At 45.7% G+C, this 18,268-nt stretch overlaps 1 protein-coding gene across 11 annotated transcripts in view; it reads right to left on the reverse strand.

Annotated features, from left to right (window-relative positions):
- Positions 1–1,438: 1,438 nt before the first annotated feature.
- Positions 1,439–18,268, reverse strand: part of LOC115079103 (myosin-binding protein C, cardiac-type-like) — a 59,942-nt gene continuing 43,112 nt past the window's right edge. For 8 of the 11 annotated variants that reach the window (XM_029582198.1, XM_029582192.1, XM_029582196.1 and 5 more), the window contains 10 exons: positions 16,928–17,062; positions 16,394–16,561; positions 14,877–14,965; positions 14,231–14,426; positions 13,809–13,948; positions 11,888–12,047; positions 10,205–10,341; positions 7,331–7,517; positions 5,087–5,129; positions 1,439–2,403 (listed from right to left, as the gene is read on the reverse strand). In XM_029582198.1, the coding sequence (XP_029438058.1) occupies positions 5,119–5,129; positions 7,331–7,517; positions 10,205–10,341; positions 11,888–12,047; positions 13,809–13,948; positions 14,231–14,426; positions 14,877–14,965; positions 16,394–16,561; positions 16,928–17,062 (1,223 nt within the window). In that variant the 3' untranslated portion in view covers positions 1,439–2,403; positions 5,087–5,118. Of the gene's footprint in view, positions 2,404–4,308; positions 4,985–5,086; positions 5,130–7,330; positions 7,518–10,204; positions 10,342–11,887; positions 12,048–13,808; positions 13,949–14,230; positions 14,427–14,876; positions 14,966–16,393; positions 16,562–16,927; positions 17,063–18,268 lie in introns of those variants that run through there. The other 3 variants (XM_029582189.1, XM_029582194.1, XM_029582195.1) reach the window with 3 other exon arrangements.

The raw sequence follows: 18,268 nt of genomic DNA on the forward strand, positions 1-18,268 counted from the left end.
GCAGAGCTAATTCTCAAAGCCTGCTTTTCACATAGTTCTTCAGGACGTGACTGAGGACAGGAGTCAGGAGTGTGCAATGGGAGAGAAAAGAGGAGAACTGTGAATAGACAAGGCTCTCAGGCAGGGGATGAGACAGCATAGGAAAGAAAGCGAGGAGTCAGGTCTTGAGATGTAGCTAGTGCAGGTGTCAATAAAGAAGATGTAGGAAGAGAGGCAGAAGAACCAAAAATGGCAGAGTGAAAAGGACAATGGAAGTAATGATATAAATGGTAGAAAGGGTCTACTAGGATTAAAAGCTTTGGATTGAGCAGCCTAGTTATGTCTATTGGTATGGAAGATTCAGAGGTTCTTGGAGTGTATTGTTAAACCTGAGTTTTGTATGTCTGCACAGCTAATGTGCAGTCAGAGAACTGAAGGAGTTCCAACTGTGACTGTTAAGTCATTTGTCCCTCCTTCCCGATACTCTGTCTTATTTTGCATACTAATAAATGCTTTTAACCTGATTGAGTACTGTGACTGTTGATCTGTAAACAGGGATAAGCACTGTAAGAAGCCTTCAGATTTGACAAAGTTCATTGGTTTTTGTTTGTTTTTTTTGAGCCCAGTAGATTTACATATTTCACTTTACATGTTTTTTTCTCTCTAGCATGTCTTTAATGAATTATTTCAGTGGCGTTACTGGTAAGTCAGACAGGGAGAGGTGTTATCCATCTGCGAGGGTGATGGTATATATAGTATCAGTAGTGGTTTTTCCAAGGAATGAGCATTGACCTAATCTCCCCTGTCTCATTTCAGCACATTTTTGCATCAGATAAGGTATGCATTACTGGAATGTAAATTTGTGTAGTGATATAGTTTTGTTGTGTAGTGCTGGGATGGTGGCTTCTTTTTCAATAGTAGTATAGTATTCCTCTTGTAGTAATAGTTTTCTACCTAAGAATAATATGTGGTGTTTGAGCACTTCTACTTCCTGTGACAAAACTGCCCCACGTCCAACTCTGGGGCTTCTGTATTCAGGAAATCTCAAACTGCAAGTCAAGGCTATGAAGCACAGGGACACCAACGAAAGACAATCGTATGGCCAAAAAGACTTCACATTCCAAGAACGAGCAGAGTGGTCAATGCACTTTGGGGGCTAATAAAGTAGAAATGTTCTGCCAGCACTGTCCCACTGTCTTGATTAAGCTCTCACATTACCTTGATCCTGCCTACAGCAGTACCCAACCTTGTGGGTGTGTTAGATGGCAGGGAGGGGAGAACACAGCAAGTCTGCATGCAGAGGCCCTGCTGAATTCAAGGCCATCCAGAGAAGTCCAAACTACAACTGAAGCTGGGCTCAGATGGTGCTGTGGGACCCTTAGCTGCATGCAGACGGCCTCCACTTGCCAATCTCTTCTAAGCTCGAGCACCCAACATTTTAAATTAGATCCATCATGCCTGAGGATTGAAAGCAGCTGAAGTCTTTATTGTGAGCATATGCTGCCATGTGTGATAATACGTTCAGACCAACAGGTGAGTAACAGAAAGAGCTTCAATCACTGTCCATGTTACAGAGTAGAGGGGACAAGGGCTACACTATGGAGTGCTGTGCACCCCTTTCTTCCAGCCCCCTTGTTACACACTAATAAGTGGAATAAGAGTCATAAACTAACTGCAGTTAACTCCGCACCTGCTGAATGATGTGAAGGCACAGGGCTTTCCCATTTTAACTTGTTATTCTTCTTTGTACTTAGTTTCTTCAGGAAATCTTCCTCTCTTCATTGATGCTTCCTAAGAAAAGCAAGGCTAAAAGCCCCCATGGATGCAATGGAGTAAAGCCAGAACAGACTCCCCGATGACATGGAGTCGATGGCTACTGGGCTTGCACCATGCCAAAATTAAGCTCCTGGGCATCAGCAGGTTAAGCAAAACATGAACATGCTGCTAGGCCTATTTACACTAGGGATGTGCATTCGTTTCCTTAATTTCCTATACAAGCATGTAAAATAAAATGAATGAAACAAATGCACATCCCTAATTTACACCCCAGCGCTCTCCTAAAACTAAAATGAGGGTATTTTGTCAATGTGGATTTTGCCCCAGTGGCTGGCAAACTCTCTTCAGTGCGCTAAGAACTTACTGAAAAAACAAAGCCCATGCTACTTTTCCTAAAACCGGAACACACAAAGAGCGGTAAAGGGAACATGGAAACTGTGGGCATCTAGTGCATCTCCTCCACATTAAAGGCTAAATTTCCAACACCTGACAATAGAGCCAGATTACCGAGAAATTCACCAGAGAGGACAAATACAATTCTGGGGTAGATAGAGCGGAAGGTCTGCTACAAGAACGTTTGAGATTAGTCGCTAGGTAAGACCCTTCCCCTTTTCTTTCTCGTCCTTCATGTCACACCAGTGGCATCACCTAAGATGAGAGAGAAATACCGTAAGGCTGAAGGATAAATAAAGTGGTGCATACAGAGAAATAAAGAGCCTGCAGATTGGAAGTTTTATTTTACTATTATCATCAGTATTTATTTAAAAATGTGTAGACTGCCTATCTGACTTGTAAGCAATTTATAAAATCACATCCACAATAGAAACAAACTAAAATGACATAAAACATAAGACACAAGTGGATGCTAGATAAAGCAAAAAAAAAAAAAAAAAGTTACAAAGCAACAACGCAACTCACGATGAATGAAAAACATTTTGCTCAGTGGACAGCTTTCCAGAAATACAACTTCATGACACCACCGTGTCAAACGCCTGTTTGAACAGCAGTGTCTTTAATTTCTTCCTGAAACTCAAGCTGTTGTGTCCTCTTTTTTGATTTGTAACCACCTATGCAGTTATCCAAGTAAAATCATCAGCTGAAAAACTGCCTGCCCCCTCTGCAGGTAAAAGCACCGCACTGTTTTACCCCCACTGCAAACGGGCAGGGGCGGGCTGAGCAAGCAAGCAATGCATGGGGATTGCGTTTTGAAACCCCTGTTCCTGCTTTATGGTACAGAAGATACCCATGGCAACAACTGGCTCCTGAATTTTCAAAGAGGAACTCTAAGCGCATGACTTCCGAGTAGTACTGCAATCACTTCTGTTGAACGGCCTGGACTATGGCAAACTGCTCATTCTTTGCCATCATGCTCCCCTCATCCACTACGAGAAATTCAGGACTCTGCAGCTCGTTTAGGAACCGGAACACCTGCATTGTCATCATTACACTGGCTCCCAATCATATACTGCATTCAGTTTAAAGGTTTAGTAGTAATCATATTTAATCTGATACATGGTGGAATCCTCAGTCTGCTCCGAATCTACAACACAACTAGGCACCTCCGATCTGCCTAGAGGTGCCGAGTATTAAAAAAAAAAAAAAAAGCAAGAATGCTATTTCAGTAGCCAAACCAAGAGTATGGAACTCATTACCAGACCTCATAAGAGGGATCCAGGTCTCAAAGATTTTAAGAAGGTTTTTTTTTTGTTTTTTGTTGGGTTTTTTTACAAGCTGGTACATAGTTCTTCACCTACAGGGACGGCTGCCTCATTAAATGAATTTAAATCTAGCAGAATTTTTGAGCCAGATCTCCCGCAATATACTATCAATCGTCTGTATGAAGAATCCAGATGTTAAAGCTGACGTTTCCAGCCTTTTAAATCTTTTCTTTTATCTGAATACTAACCTGCACTTTCTTACTAGGTTCTTTTTGTATGAAATGCCATATATATATATATATATATATATATATATATATATATATATATATATATATGGCATTTCCCTTTGAAAATTCACTTATAAGTACCCATGGGCCTGCAATCAATCCCCATGTTTGAAAAACTGCCCCAACCCCCTTATGTATTAAACTTGTACAAATTGTCATACCAATAAAGTTTCCTGAATTTCAATCCAAGGATTAGAAGTGGAGGTGGAGACCTTGCAAGCTATCCATTCATCTTCTATAGTCCTCTATCAATTTATTTGTGTGCCAGGTTTTCTATTTATACAAATCTACCCTTCCACAATTACTTTTCCATCCATCATCCATATTTTATGTACTTATTCCCCATGGTTATTCTTCTTATTTAGCCATCATCCACCCATCTTCCCACATCTCCATTAGACATTGTTTATCTTTCCATTTATAATTTCATCATGCCCCATCCATCCCTCTTTTATCTACCCACCACTCACCCTCTAATCACTGCTCCATCCATCTACCCATCATTTGTCTCCATTTTTTATCTTCCCATATACTTGTCATTCATCACCATGTGTTCACTCACACAGCCACTCTTCATCTTTCATCAATCATTCACCCCATCCATCATCTTTCTTATTCCTTATCTGTTCAATAACTTACCCATCTCTCCATCCATCTATCAATCAGCTATCATCTACCCAGTATTCACAGATGCACCTACCTACCATTCATCTCCCCATCCATCAACACCCAGTCATCCACTGCTCCATCCCTTTACCTGCTCATCCATCATTCTATCCATCCGTCTATATACCTATCAAGTCTCTGTCCCTGTCATCCTATCCTTATCGCAAGTCAGCGATGAAGTGTGCAGCGGAATCACAGATTCACAGGAATCTAACAGGGGTCGCAATGTGAACACTTCTGCTCTGGCCCCTAAAACTAGAGTGAGATCTCACCATCTCATTTCACACAGGCACCTTTGCTGGGATTTGAGCTGGTGAGGTTAGAGGTGAAAGACTCTGTAATGCTGGGACCACTCCCCTGAGCCATCCAGCCCCCCACACCTATCAAGTGCAGGAACAGGAAAAGTGGAGGTGCAATAAAAAACTGCAAAGTCAATCATCTTCAGACTTCTCAGCATCAGAGTTTTACACATAGACCAAGCGGGTTTCCCATTTCTTCTGCAGCTTGCCCGTTTACTATTATGCTGTCTCTAGCAGTTTTACAACATAGGATAATAAGACTTTGTAACTCTGAAAGATCCCAAGCAGTAAGAGGCAGGGCAGAACCATTCCAGCCCTGAAACCAAAATATTATATATAAATTCTGCAGGAAATTAGCAAACATAAATCAAGAGACATTTTTTGCTAGTAAGCCAAACTGATAAAAAGCAGGACTTACTTTGATTTGATGATGATTTGGGTTAAAGATTCTTACTGAGGGACTGTTAAGATAAATGAGAGATTACAGAGTAAGACAGAGTTGACATAGAGATGGGGAAATAAAACAGCTACAAATGAAAGAGTGACTCACTTAGAGCCCACTAGTACTTTATGGGGTGGAGATCTTACCAATCAAACAAAACATTTTGGTATTTGGGGTTTGTTGATTTTTTTCTCTCCTGCAGCTGATACTGAGGAAAGAGGCAGTGGCCCAGCAGAGACTAAATTGGTTTGAGACATAAGCTTTCTAGGACAAGAGTCCGTTTTGTGAGATGCATGAGGAAAGCAGGTCATCCAACAGAAAACTCACAGCTACTTCCTTCCACAATCAGACCGGGAGCAGGTGAGTCCATTTTTGCTGCAAGGAACTAGGAGGCAGGATGCTTAATTCTAGGTGCTGAGGACACAGGGCAGGTAATGATAGGAGAGGCAGCTTGATAGATATTATTGAAAATGTAGAACACCTGACGTGAGGAAGTTATTATTGGGAGTGTAGAGAACATGGGGTGAGGAATAATAGGAGGGGCAAGAATTTAGTAGATTCTTTTAATTATTCTATTCTAAAATAAACTTAGCTCATTTTATAATTTAAGTTAGCATAATCATTATTTTAATTTAATTCAAATTTTATCATTGTTTATTATCTAAAACTAATTATTAGGTAACTTACTTCTGGGCAAACCCTTTATACTGTTAATCATCACAGTACAGAGAAGATATGCTCTCTTTTTGTGATTTCCATAGGCAGAATAATGAAGAAGATATATTTGATACTGTGATCACTTTAAAAGTTCTCCTTCACCTATTTCGCCTATGGGGATTCACTAAGGGAAAAAGAAGAGGAAGGCAGATTTCATTGGCTCTGCTGCACCTTATTAATTATCAAATTCAGATTTACTCAAAATCCCCAATCAAGGAAAGCTTAACAAAAGCCATTTCAAAGCTTAAGCATTAGGATAAACAGGACCAAATGTATTCCTCAAAAGTTCCAGTTATGTTGACTCAAAAATTCAGCATTGAATACCATGATACTGAAGCAGCATTTGCAAGACAACTGGGTCTTATTTAATACAGGATTTAAGCTCGTCCTAAGAAAATACTTTTGGAGAGCGATTTGATTTCTTGGAGTTTCTAGATTAAATTTCTTTTTTTTTTTTTTTCTAACTGAGATGTTATATCTTGATATGTAATACATTAAATAGGTTTTTAAAAAGTAGCCCCAGCCTTCACAATTTGATCCCTCAACTCCAAAAATGTCTTCTGTCTTGAATGAATCAGAGATGACCATTTTGTTACCCAGAAATGGAACATCTTTAGCAGAAAAAAAAGCATTTCCAGACCCAGTCTCTGTTTGTTTCTAGCAAGCTGATGGATTTAGCTTTGTCATTTTCAGTATTGAGTGGGTGGGGGGTCAGGGGTTGGTTCCTGTTTGTATTTTGTTAGATTATTGTTGGGGGAGATGGGATGAGTGGCTTTACATGGTTTTTTTTGGGGGGAGGATGGGTTGTCTGGGGATAGCTGGGTTTGATGTTAAACTTTTTGACGATATGTAAGCCTGTTTTGATGTTTAGGAAAGGTGGGTATTACATGAAATAAATATGGATGATGATTACTATTTCATCTGGTAGCAGCAATTTGATGTAAAAACATTTGGAATTCTTCCTAAACTTCTAGAGGATTCACAAAATGCCTGTTGCGTTTTGGCAATCCTGCTACAAGGTTTTTTTTTGGGTGCCAGCAGTGAGTCTCCCTGTGCATTTCTATTCATACTAATTCCTATTTTGAACAGGTTAAGCACAATGGAAGGACCCCCTCTGGGGTTTCTTAGCTGTACACTGGGAAGATTTTACTCTGCAGTTTTAAAGCACCGGTTAGTGGAAAAACCCAAAATATATCTCACTAAGAAATGTGAACTACTTTAGTTCCTGCTCGGATCTGCTCTGCCTCACTTGCTCACCGCACCAAATACAGCCATTCCGGTGCCACTCCCAGGAAACCCAGGGGATGGAAAGCGCTATTCAGACTGGAAGTTTTGTGGCAAAATATTACACCGACTACTGTGATTGCTGTTCAATAGCAGGGAATTGCATGGCTCCTCTGCTTCTGGGCTCTGTCCCCTGTGTGGTGAGCAGCATTGCCCTGGTCCCTCTGGGGCCCCCTCGGCCTTCTTGAATGGCTGCTTACCCCGAATTCAGACGCTCACCTTTGACCTCTAGCTTGCACTCGATTTCTGCTTCCCCATGCTCATTCACAGCTTTACACAGGTAAACACCTCCATCGAATGGGCTGGGCTTCCGGATCTCCAGGGTCAGCACCCCCTGCTTGCTAAACATGCGATACTTAGCTTCTCCCGAGAGGTCAATTTTATTCTTGTACCAGAAGATCCTGGGCTGTGGGATGGGGAAGTGAGAACAAGTTTAGCACGAGGAGCCACAATCCTAGACCAGCACAGCAGAAGGCTCTGTCACTAATGTTGGGGGCAAAGAACCCAGTCTTCAGAGCAAAATGATTACTTTTGGGGAGAATGGGTAAGTTGGGGGTTTGGGGATGAAACCAGGCTTGTGGATGAATGATGTCAGAAGTACGTGCATGTATTGAGATGCGTGTCTGGGAATGAGAACACAAGCGTATAATGTGGGTGGGTGTGTGTAACGGGATGCGTGTCTGTGAATGAGAACACAAGCGTATAATGTGGTGGGGGTGTGTGTGTAACGGGATGCGTGTCTGTGAATGAGAACACAAGCGTATAATGTGGTGGGGGTGTGTGTGTGTGTGTATCGGGATGCGTGTCTGTGAATGAGAACACAAGCGTATAATGTGGGTGTGTGTGTGTGTGTGTAACGGGATGCGTGTCTGTGAATGAGAACACAAGCGTATAATGTGGTGGGGGTGTGTGTGTATTGGGATGCGTGTCTGTGAATGAGAACACAAGCGTATAATGTGTGTGTGTGTGTGTGTGTGTGTGTGTGTGTGTGTAACGGGATGCGTGTCTGTGAATGAGAACACAAGCGTATAATGTGGTGGGGGTGTGTGTGTAACGGGATGCGTGTCTGTGAATGAGAACACAAGCGTATAATGTGGTGGGGGTGTGTGTGTGTGTGTATCGGGATGCGTGTCTGTGAATGAGAACACAAGCGTATAATGTGGGTGTGTGTGTGTGTGTGTAACGGGATGCGTGTCTGTGAATGAGAACACAAGCGTATAATGTGGTGGGGGTGTGTGTGTATTGGGATGCGTGTCTGTGAATGAGAACACAAGCGTATAATGTGGGTGTGTGTGTGTGTGTGTGTGTGTGTGTGTATTGGGATGCGTGTCTGTGAATGAGAACACAAGCGTATAATGTGGTGGGGGTGTGTGTGTATCGGGATGCGTGTCTGTGAATGAAACACAAGCGTATAATGTGGTGGTGTGTGTGTGTGTGTGTGTTTCGGGATGCGTGTCTGTGAATGAGAACACAAGCGTATAATGTGGTGGGGGGGGGTGTGTGTGTGTATCGGGATGCGTGTCTGTGAATGAGAACACAAGCGTATAATGTGGTGGGGGGGGTGTGTGTGTGTATCGGGATGCGTGTCTGTGAATGAGAACACAAGCGTATAATGTGGTGGGGTGTGTGTGTGTGTAACGGGATGCGTGTCTGTGAATGAGAACACAAGCGTATAATGTGGTGGGGTGTGTGTGTGTGTGTGTGTGTGTGTGTAACGGGATGCGTGTCTGTGAATGAGAACACAAGCGTATAATGTGGTGGGGTGTGTGTGTGTATCGGGATGCGTGTCTGTGAATGAGAACACAAGCGTATAATGTGGTGGGGGTGTGTGTGTATTGGGATGCGTGTCTGTGAATGAGAACACAAGCGTATAATGTGGGTGTGTGTGTGTGTGTGTGTGTGTGTGTGTGTAACGGGATGCGTGTCTGTGAATGAGAACACAAGCGTATAATGTGGTGGGGGGTGTGTGTGTATCGGGATGCGTGTCTGTGAATGAAACACAAGCGTATAATGTGGTGGTGTGTGTGTGTGTTTCGGGATGCGTGTCTGTGAATGAGAACACAAGCGTATAATGTGGTGGGGGGGGGGTGTGTGTGTGTATCGGGATGCGTGTCTGTGAATGAGAACACAAGCGTATAATGTGGTGGGGGGTGTGTGTGTGTGTATCGGGATGTGTGTCTGTGAATGAGAACACAAGCGTATAATGTGGTGGGGTGTGTGTGTGTGTGTGTATCGGGATGCGTGTCTGTGAATGAGAACACAAGCGTATAATGTGTTGGGGGTGTGTGTGTATCGGGATGCGTGTCTGTGAATGAGAACACAAGCGTATAATGTGGTGGGGTGTGTGTGTGTGTGTGTGTGTGTATCGGGATGCGTGTGTGAATGAGAACACAAGCATATAATGTGGTGGGGTGTGTGTGTGTGTGTGTGTGTGTATCGGGATGCGTGTCTGTGAATGAGAACACAAGCGTATAATGTGGGTGGGGGGGTGTGTGTGTGTATATCGGGATGCGTGTCTGTGAATGAGAACACAAGCGTATAATGTGGGGGTGTGTGTGTGTGTGTGTGTGTGTGTGGGGGTGTGTGTGTAACGGGATGCGTGTCTGTGAATGAGAACACAAGCGTATAATGTGATGGTGGGGGGGGGGGGGGTGTATACTTTATTTGTAGGGGAACAGCCTGGAATGCAGTTCCCGCATTTCCTTTTAGGCTGAAGAGGCAAAGCAGCAGGGGTGTGGGGTTCTGCTCCAGCCCCTCCTTTCTAGGCAGCCTACAGGATAGAGGAGAGAGGATGAGCCTGGAGCACACAGAGAGCCATCCACTCTTCTCCCTAATCCAGCCACCCCCCTCTACAGTTCCACTTCCTTTCTGACTACAGATTAAGCCCTGTAAATATAAATATCTACACACACATGCACGGCAATGATATGAGGCCGGCGTCTTGTGTGCTTTAGAGCTCCCACACACAGTTCAACAGCAGAGATGAGGTCTCATCGTGCACCTTAAGATTCCCGCTGCCTATGGCCCAGCGCAAGCAGGCTCCCTTGGGACTCCCGTGCAGTGTGCAGCTCTGGGTGCGAACTCACTGCCTACCTTGGGGCATCCTCGTACAGCACAGCTCAGGGTGACGTTATACCCCGACACCACCGATCGGCTCACCAGCGGGTGGGTGAACTTTGGAGGCTCATCAAAGTCATGCGCTGCGTAGTCGGGAGGTTTGTAGATGATTCCTTAAGATCAAACAACAAATCCTGTGAAATCTTTTAAAGCCCTTTCTTTATGGGAAAAAGTGCAGGATCAAGAATACAGAGGTAGTCTACATGCATTCATCCGGCAAAGAAAGCAAACCCACTCGTGTTTATGAAGTGATTTTCCACACCCATTGAATGGAGCTTGTTGTGCACCCACACATGTAATTGTAATAATATACATTTGTTGCACGCTTCGCCATATAAACAGAAAGTCTATACAGTGTAATTTAGGACTTGCATCTAGCTGTACTAGTAGAGGAGGGAAGATGTGCATGGGATATCCCTGGATATCCCCCACGCTTCCAGGCCGGCAGAAATCTTTTGTAATAAACTGATCCCTTATTTTCATAGGACATCGTGCCCATCTTGTCTCAGCGATTCAGTGGTTTATTAAACTATTTTCCAAAGGAAAACACGTCTTCTGGATTGTCTTTCAGGAGCTCTGCTCCCTCCACCCGGCCAGAAGGGAATGACCCGATGAGGCGACCATAGCTCCCAAAACCTGTGGAGAAATGCTTTTAGCCCCATCAAAGGGAATCGCCTCACGCATCACCATTTTTATTTCCTCCCCACTCTGCTCTTATAATCCATTGCCGCTCTTATAATGTATTTCCCAAGGTCAGCAAAAGAGCCGTCTTCTATCAAACCGAAAGGATGCACAGTCTGGGATCGGCCTTCCCTGGCCTAAGCACGATTCCTCAGTACCTCTTTGCCAACGGTGCTCCCAACTCTTTGTGAATGGGCAGTGCCATGCGATCCACGCTAAGGACTCCCATAACCCCCACAATATCTCCAGAAGAAGTTCAGGAGCGAATCCTTTGGAATATTGAGCAGTGCTGATGAGCGAGCAGCAATGCCTACTCTCTGTTTCGCCAGTGCATGTTCATTTTCAGCCTCTCCCTCCTAACGTTGCTGGCGCTGAGAGCGCATGCCGTATTGTAGGGGAGGGGTCATTCTATCCACAGAATATTTATTGTCCCTAGATTTAAAGAATCGTGCGAGCAAGGAGGCTGACGTTCCTTCTGGTTTTTAGGAAGTGTCTCCTGGGCGGGTTTGACGAAGCTCGGACTGGCTGTTTTGCCACTGTAGAAGGGATTTAAGTTGATTACGTTGAACTCTGCCATCTCTCCCATGGGGAGGGGGCTCAATGTTATTTTTCATAAAGATTGCAGCAAAAAAGCTCAGTGGGATTATGACTGAACGCCTCTGTCAGAAATCCCCCCCCCCCCAAACGGAAACAGGATAAGAGTGAGAAAACGGTGGTTCAAAGAAGCAAAGATGAGCCCCATTTTCCCTGGTGGATTTAGGGGTTTATTACTGAGCTTTATGTCTGGTCAGAATTAGCAGGCGAGGGAGCCAGTTAATCGTGTGATAGAGCTGCTCCCCAAAGTCTGTCCTCCTCTGGGTCCGGGTTCAGGACAGAAGTGGGAAGACACAGCCGCTGCCTTAGAGAACCCCCCCCTATACATCTCCCCGCCCTTCTTCCAGGCCAGAGATACCCCGAGGTCCTGTCCTGATCTCTCACCTGCCTTTTGGATGTAGGCACTGCTCTTAGTGGTCGTGGGAGACTCGCTTAGACCACACATGTTCTCGCTGAAGACCCGGAAAAAGTATTCGTTGCCCATTATCAGCTCTGAGACAATGCAGTGCGTGCGCCGATAGTGGTCGTACACGGTGAACCACTCCTGCAAGGAGAATACAAAATGTGCAAGAGGGAAGGATTCACAATGCGCCTCGCACCCAACCTCTCTCTCTCTCTCTCCTTCTGTGCCTCCTCCGCTCTTTGCATTTCTCTCTCTGTCTGTCTCCCCTTCTTTCTCTCCCCCTCTCTGTATGTCTCTCTCTCCCCCCCCTTCTTTCTCCGTGTGTGTCTGTCTGTCTGTCTGCATCTCCCACCCACTGTCTTTCTCAGTCTCTCCTACTCTCTGTGTCTCTCTGTCTCTCCCTTCTCTCTCTCTCGGTCTCTTTCCCCTTCTTTCTCTCCCCCTCTCTGTATGTCTCTCTCTCCCCCCCTTCTTTCTCCGTGTGTGTCTGTCTGTCTGCATCTCCCACCCACTGTCTTTCTCAGTCTCTCCTACTCTCTGTGTCTCTCTGTCTCTCCCTTCTCTCTCCCCTTCTTTCTCTCCCCCTCTCTGTATGTCTCTCTCTCCCCCCCCCCTTCTTTCTCCGTGTGTGTCTGTCTGTCTACATCTCCCACCCACTGTCTTTCTCAGTCTCTCCTACTCTCTCTGTCTCTCTCTGTCTCTCCCTTCTCTCTCTGCCTATGTCTTTCCCCCTCTCTCTTGCTTTTTTTACGGATGGGGAAGGGCAGTAGTCCAAGCTTGGCTGAAAATTGCCCTCTGCCTGACTAAATGTATTCGGGGCTTCTGCAGCAGGCGGACTTTCGGCCGCGAGAAAAGCAGGCGTTCCTGGAGGTGCGTTGAGGTCAGAGAAGGAAAACTGCCTGTGCGCATTCAGTTTCCAGGTGCCCGTGCACTATTTTGCCTCTCACTTGGCCACCGGCACAGAGAGCCCAGGACCCAGTGCACGGGGGGGGGGGGGGGGGCTCTAGGAAGGCAGATTTTGTGCTTATTCATTTCTGAAATAACTTTAACCTCCTTAGCCTCGTTGGTGGGTGGAAGCTGTTCAGTGGTTTCTTTATTGTATCAAAGGCCCTTTGGATGTTTCCTTGTAGTATTTTGGGAGCCAGCGTAAACTCCCAGATGCATTTATGGTGAGGTCCAGCTACGTGCATTGGAGTCCCTGGTGTCTTCCATTGCTTGGGTATTTAGGGGAAAAAAAAGCAGATTTCTTTTGTGGAAGACTTTTAGGCTTTTTCTAGAAAATCTCTGGCCTGCAGGGCCCGGGACCAAGCTCTTGCGGGGTGGGATAGTCGCCCAGCGCAGGCATTTAATATCAGTTTCGCTCCTGGGGCTGGGGGTGGGCTGCTGTGCCCAGAGCTGTCTGTCTGCACGTTTTCCTTTACATCACAGCCCCTATTGCACATTTCCCCCCCTAACTGCAATGTATAGTACTTTGAGGTGACGTGGTCAATGAAACCAAGTCAAAGACCTTTGCCCCCGGAGTGTCTTCTCTGGCTCGTTAATCAGAGCCCGCAAGCTTAAGATGTGGCCAGGGGTTCTGTGCTTGGGAGAAAGCCCAGGGTGACATAAAAGTAAAACAGAAACTGCCTTGTGATTCCCCCTCCTGGACTCTGGGACAGGGGAGCATTGCAGACCCAGATCCCTCTACAAATTATTTGCATGAGTTGTATCCCCATCGTTACTAAGCTTTCTGCAGAAATCAAGTTAAATCATTTTACTGGGGATTTCTGGATTTACACACTGCTGAATATTAGCGTTTCGTTTAGTGTCCTGTCACTTCCCCGTCTGTTCTCTCTCTTTCCTATCCTTCCCTCCATGTCGTCCCCTCCCCCTCCTCCTCCTCAAATCTGCCTTTTATCTTACCATAGTCTTCTTGTCTGCCTTTTGGATGGTGTAACCGGTGATTTCACAGTTCCCATCGTCTTGGGGTGGGTTCCACTCTAGGGCCACGTTAAAGCCCCAAACCTCCAAAATTTTCATAGTCTGAGGAGGCCCAGGTTTCTCTGCCAAGAAAACAAAAGGTATTGAAAACGCATTCACAGCACTAACCCTAACCCTAACCCAACCTTGTGCCAGAGGAGACGGGGGCTTCCCAGGGATACTGGCAGGCTCACGAATCGACGACTTCTGCTGAGGTTGATAAAAAAAAATCATGACAGGATTGCCAACCCCCCGGGCAGAGGCTCACATTCCTGGCTTGAGCGAGCCCTGCTGCTCTCTCTCTCCGGTCCAGGGCTCCCCCCTGCACGCCCCATCCCTGGGCACAGAAGTGCCCGGATTCTTACCTACTATCTGGATGGCGACTGATGCTGTGTCGTTCATATTCTCTATCTGGATGCTCATATCGTATTTCCCAGAGTCGCGACGCTCAGCGTTACGAATAAAGAGGATTGTGTCGGTGTCGCTGTTCCTGATTCCCACCTGTTTGACGTCTATTGGACCCCCATCCTTTGTCCAAGTGACCTGAGGCCTTGGTTTTCCCTGCAAGGAAATTAGACAGCTCTATTTTTTTTGTTTTCGCTTTCCCCGTTTTCTCCCTTGGCAATCCCTGTTGCCTTCTCTTCCCCACCAGTCAGTACGCCCAGGTGACTCATTGGCGCTTCGCCAGCCAGAGAATTGGAGAGGGCACATCTTTTAAAACATACGCTCAAGTGCACCCTTCTTCACTGCATTCCTGGGTGCACCTTGTAGCCCTTCTGGCCACAACAGATGGGGGACCTGAACGCAGAGGGCCTGAGCCACTGGACTGGCCCAGCATAGTTTAGTGCAACACATACGCAGCAACAGACAGCCCATGCCCCAAGCAACACGGGGGCACTCATATGTACTGGAGCACCCAGTGCACACATGAACGTGCAGGAACCTTCCCTGCGCACGTCTGTAAGAGGAGCCACATGCAGACAAAGGAAGAGCAGGACTGGCTTATGTGACCTGGAAAGGGATCATAATGTTCACCATCTCCCCAACTTTCTTCACCAGCTTCTGTCTCAAGTAGCGAGGCAGCCAGATCTTAGGACGTTCTAAGAAAAAAAAAATGCAGAAAGCTTATGAATCCCTCCAACACACCTGCTATATTGGTCGCACACTCGTGTGCCCTTTCTGCAGCATGGGCTGTCGTATATGGATCCATGCACGCCCGTGTGCTACACCGCAGCACCGAGCACAAAAGATGAATCCACACCTTCCCGTGTGCTGCACTGGGGCACAGAATCCACTCGCTCTCGCGTGCTACACTGCAGCCTTGCACGTTTCCAGCAAGAGGCGGGCGCCCAAGCCCATTGGGAGTGGTCTCGTCTCCGGAATCTCTAAGTGCTCGGTTTGCACTCTGGGGAATGGAGAGGCTGCCTTCCTCTCCTTTGGGAGGACTTGTGGGGTTTCACGGTTGGAGTGGGTTCCAGGAAGGACCCAGGGAGCAGAGCATCAGAGGATGCTTGGCCACAAGACCGTTCTCACATGTGGCAAGGAGTTCAGTCTTCCAGCCAGGTTTCTGAGGAGGCCAAGGACTGTAAAAAAAATCATTCGGAATCCAAATCCCGCCTGGTTCACTCAAGAAGTTGACTTCTTGTGATTTTTGTCTAGTGAAGATATGGGACTGCGTGACTACTGAAATCTTTTATGTATTTTTTACGTCTTTACTGCTCTGCTTAATTTTTTGGGCTTCAGTAAAGTATTATTTTGGTTTTGGAACACCATCTTATTGTGTGAAGACCTTTACTGAGATATTGTGTGCTTGATCCCCCTTGGGCTAGGGGCACTGCTCCTCTCTATTACAGAATCCATTTTCGATCCATTCCATTTGGAACGAACTGAAAATAGCCTCCTAAGAAAAATACCCAAACATGTAGGATTATCTACCTGTTGGTAAGAAGTCGCAGGTGTGCACCCGATCTCCTCAGGGACACAGTAAAGTGGCCCCATCTCCAGTCTGGCAACCCCTGTGATGCTTTGGAAGAGATAGGTCACCTGGATGAAGAGCATCTCCTTGGTGTAGCAGGAAGTGGTTTGGTAGCTGGAACCTGCTCTCCGGGTGATGCATTGCCCTCTCGCACCAAGGATGTGACTCCAGGGGTGCACGTCCAGAGGTGGGTTTGGATTGTCATTGTAGTTGGAAATTTGATCATTAGAAATGTAGCTAGCTGGGTGGCTGATGGGCATGAGGATTGCTTGGAGGAGGCTCTCTTTCATTAGCAGATGGGTAGGGGTAGAAGTGTGGAATCTCTCATTAATGCTTGGGTAAGGGGAGAGAAGTAGGACCTCGCTCATATTGGCTGGTTAGTGGGGGAGACGTGGAATCTCTAGTTAGTGACTGGGCAGGGGAAGAGGTGTGGGATCTCTTACAGGGAACTACCTACAATACCTGAATGTAATCCACTCCGAAGTGCCTGAAAGGCGGAATTTAAACCATAAATAAGGGAGGAGGTGCTATGATGGAGATGTGGAGCACTCACGCATTATTTCCCGAATGGTTATGGCTTCCTTGAGCATCGCTGGCTCACTGCTTCCTGCTGCATTTACAGCTCGGATGCGGAAATTCAGCTTTTCACCTGTGCTCAGGTCTCTGATCTGCACTGAGGTGCGATCTGTCAAGTCTTGCAGAGCCGGAACCCACTCAGAGGCTGCAGAAAAAGCACAAATCATTGGAGGTAGGTAGATGTTTGTTCAGGGATAGAGGTGTCTGTAGCACACATGCCCGGGGAGTAAGGAGTGCAAGAGCCATTCCTGAAGACGATAGTGTGTCTGTAGTGCAGGGGAGAAAGGTAAGAGCCAGTCCTGAGAGGATGAGCTTTCTGTGGCAAGAGAGAGGGGTATGAAAGAACCAGTTTGTAGAGGATGAAGTGACATTAGCACAGGGAGCGCTTTGAGATTCTGTGCCCTTTCTGGCTGCTGTTCTGCAGGATGGCTTTCTGTGTCTTGGGAAGTGTGTGTGTGTGTGTGTGTGTGTGTGTGTGTGTGTGTGTGTGTAACTTGTATTGTATACTCACATCCCTCCTTACAGTACTCCACACTGTAGCCATCCAGCCCCACTGCTCCAATGCGTTCTGGAGGTCTCCACTTCAGGGTGATGCTGGTGTCAGCAATATCTTCCACAGTCAGGTTGGTGGGCTCACTTGGTGGAGCTAAATAAATATACACCAGGGCTTAGTGCAGGCCGGGACCAGTATCCATGTAGCCTTGCAGCAATGCAGGGGACTTGCAAGGCTCAGGACAGGGGAAGCCATGGTCAAGTTAGGAAGGCGGGGGATGGGGATGGGGGAAGTAGCAGCAGCGTACAATAGCCAACAGGTAGGAAGGCTTCCTGTTAGTCCAATGTGGGTTTTTTTAAACTTCGGTCCTCGAAGCTCCCAACAGGTCTGGTTTTCATTGCAACCATAGAGGGTAATTTTCAAAAGGATTTGCACACTTAAAAATGGGTTTTATTCATGTAAATGCACTTTACCCCATGTAAGTGGGCTTTTAAAAACTGCTACAATAAATGCCACTGAATTGTCCATATGTTTTACCTACGTAAATGCTCATATTAATTGCATAAAGGGGCTTTTAAAAATTGCTATGATAAAATAGTACATTAATGTGCATAATTCCCTTTGAAATTACTTTCAAACTGTGCAGATTAAACTGGCTATTTGAGCAAACCTATGCAAATCTAAGCATTTATTGTGGATATCCTGCAAAGCAGACCTGTTTGTGCTCTCAAGGACTGGACTTCAGGCTCAGGGTTTTGCCTTCAGCCTCAACGCCTCTTATTTCTTGCTCATTTTCTAAGCATGAGCACTTCTTGGCTCCTATGTGTGACTGGCAGGATGAGGATTAGATGATACAGAATAGCACAGCCAATGAAACCAAATTAATGATTTTATCAGAGCTAACCACATTAACTGAGCCAATGAAATAAAGAATGATATCATCAGAGGGTTCCCAGGGGCTCGTGGTCACCCCTTTGTTAAATTACTGCATCATAACAAAAAGCATCTCTCTGAGTGAAGCACAGCAGGCCAGAGCTCCTGGCTAAGAGACTGATAGTAATCACTGCTCACCACTAACTACACTAACACAGCCAATTAATAATATCACTACTAACTGCACTAACACAGCCAATGAACCAGACAAGTAGTAATATCAATACTAATTACACTAACACAGCCAGTGAACCAGACAATTAATAATATCACTACTAACTGCACTAACACAGCCAATGAACCAGACAAGTAGTAATATCACTACTAACTGCACTAACACAGCCAATTAACCAGACAATTAATAATATCACTACTAACTGCACTAACACAGCCAGTTTATTTATTTTTTTTTATTTTAACACTTTT

Source organism: Rhinatrema bivittatum, chromosome 17 (assembly GCF_901001135.1).
Source record: "Rhinatrema bivittatum chromosome 17, aRhiBiv1.1, whole genome shotgun sequence".
NCBI classification, from domain to species: Eukaryota; Metazoa; Chordata; class Amphibia; order Gymnophiona; family Rhinatrematidae; genus Rhinatrema; species Rhinatrema bivittatum.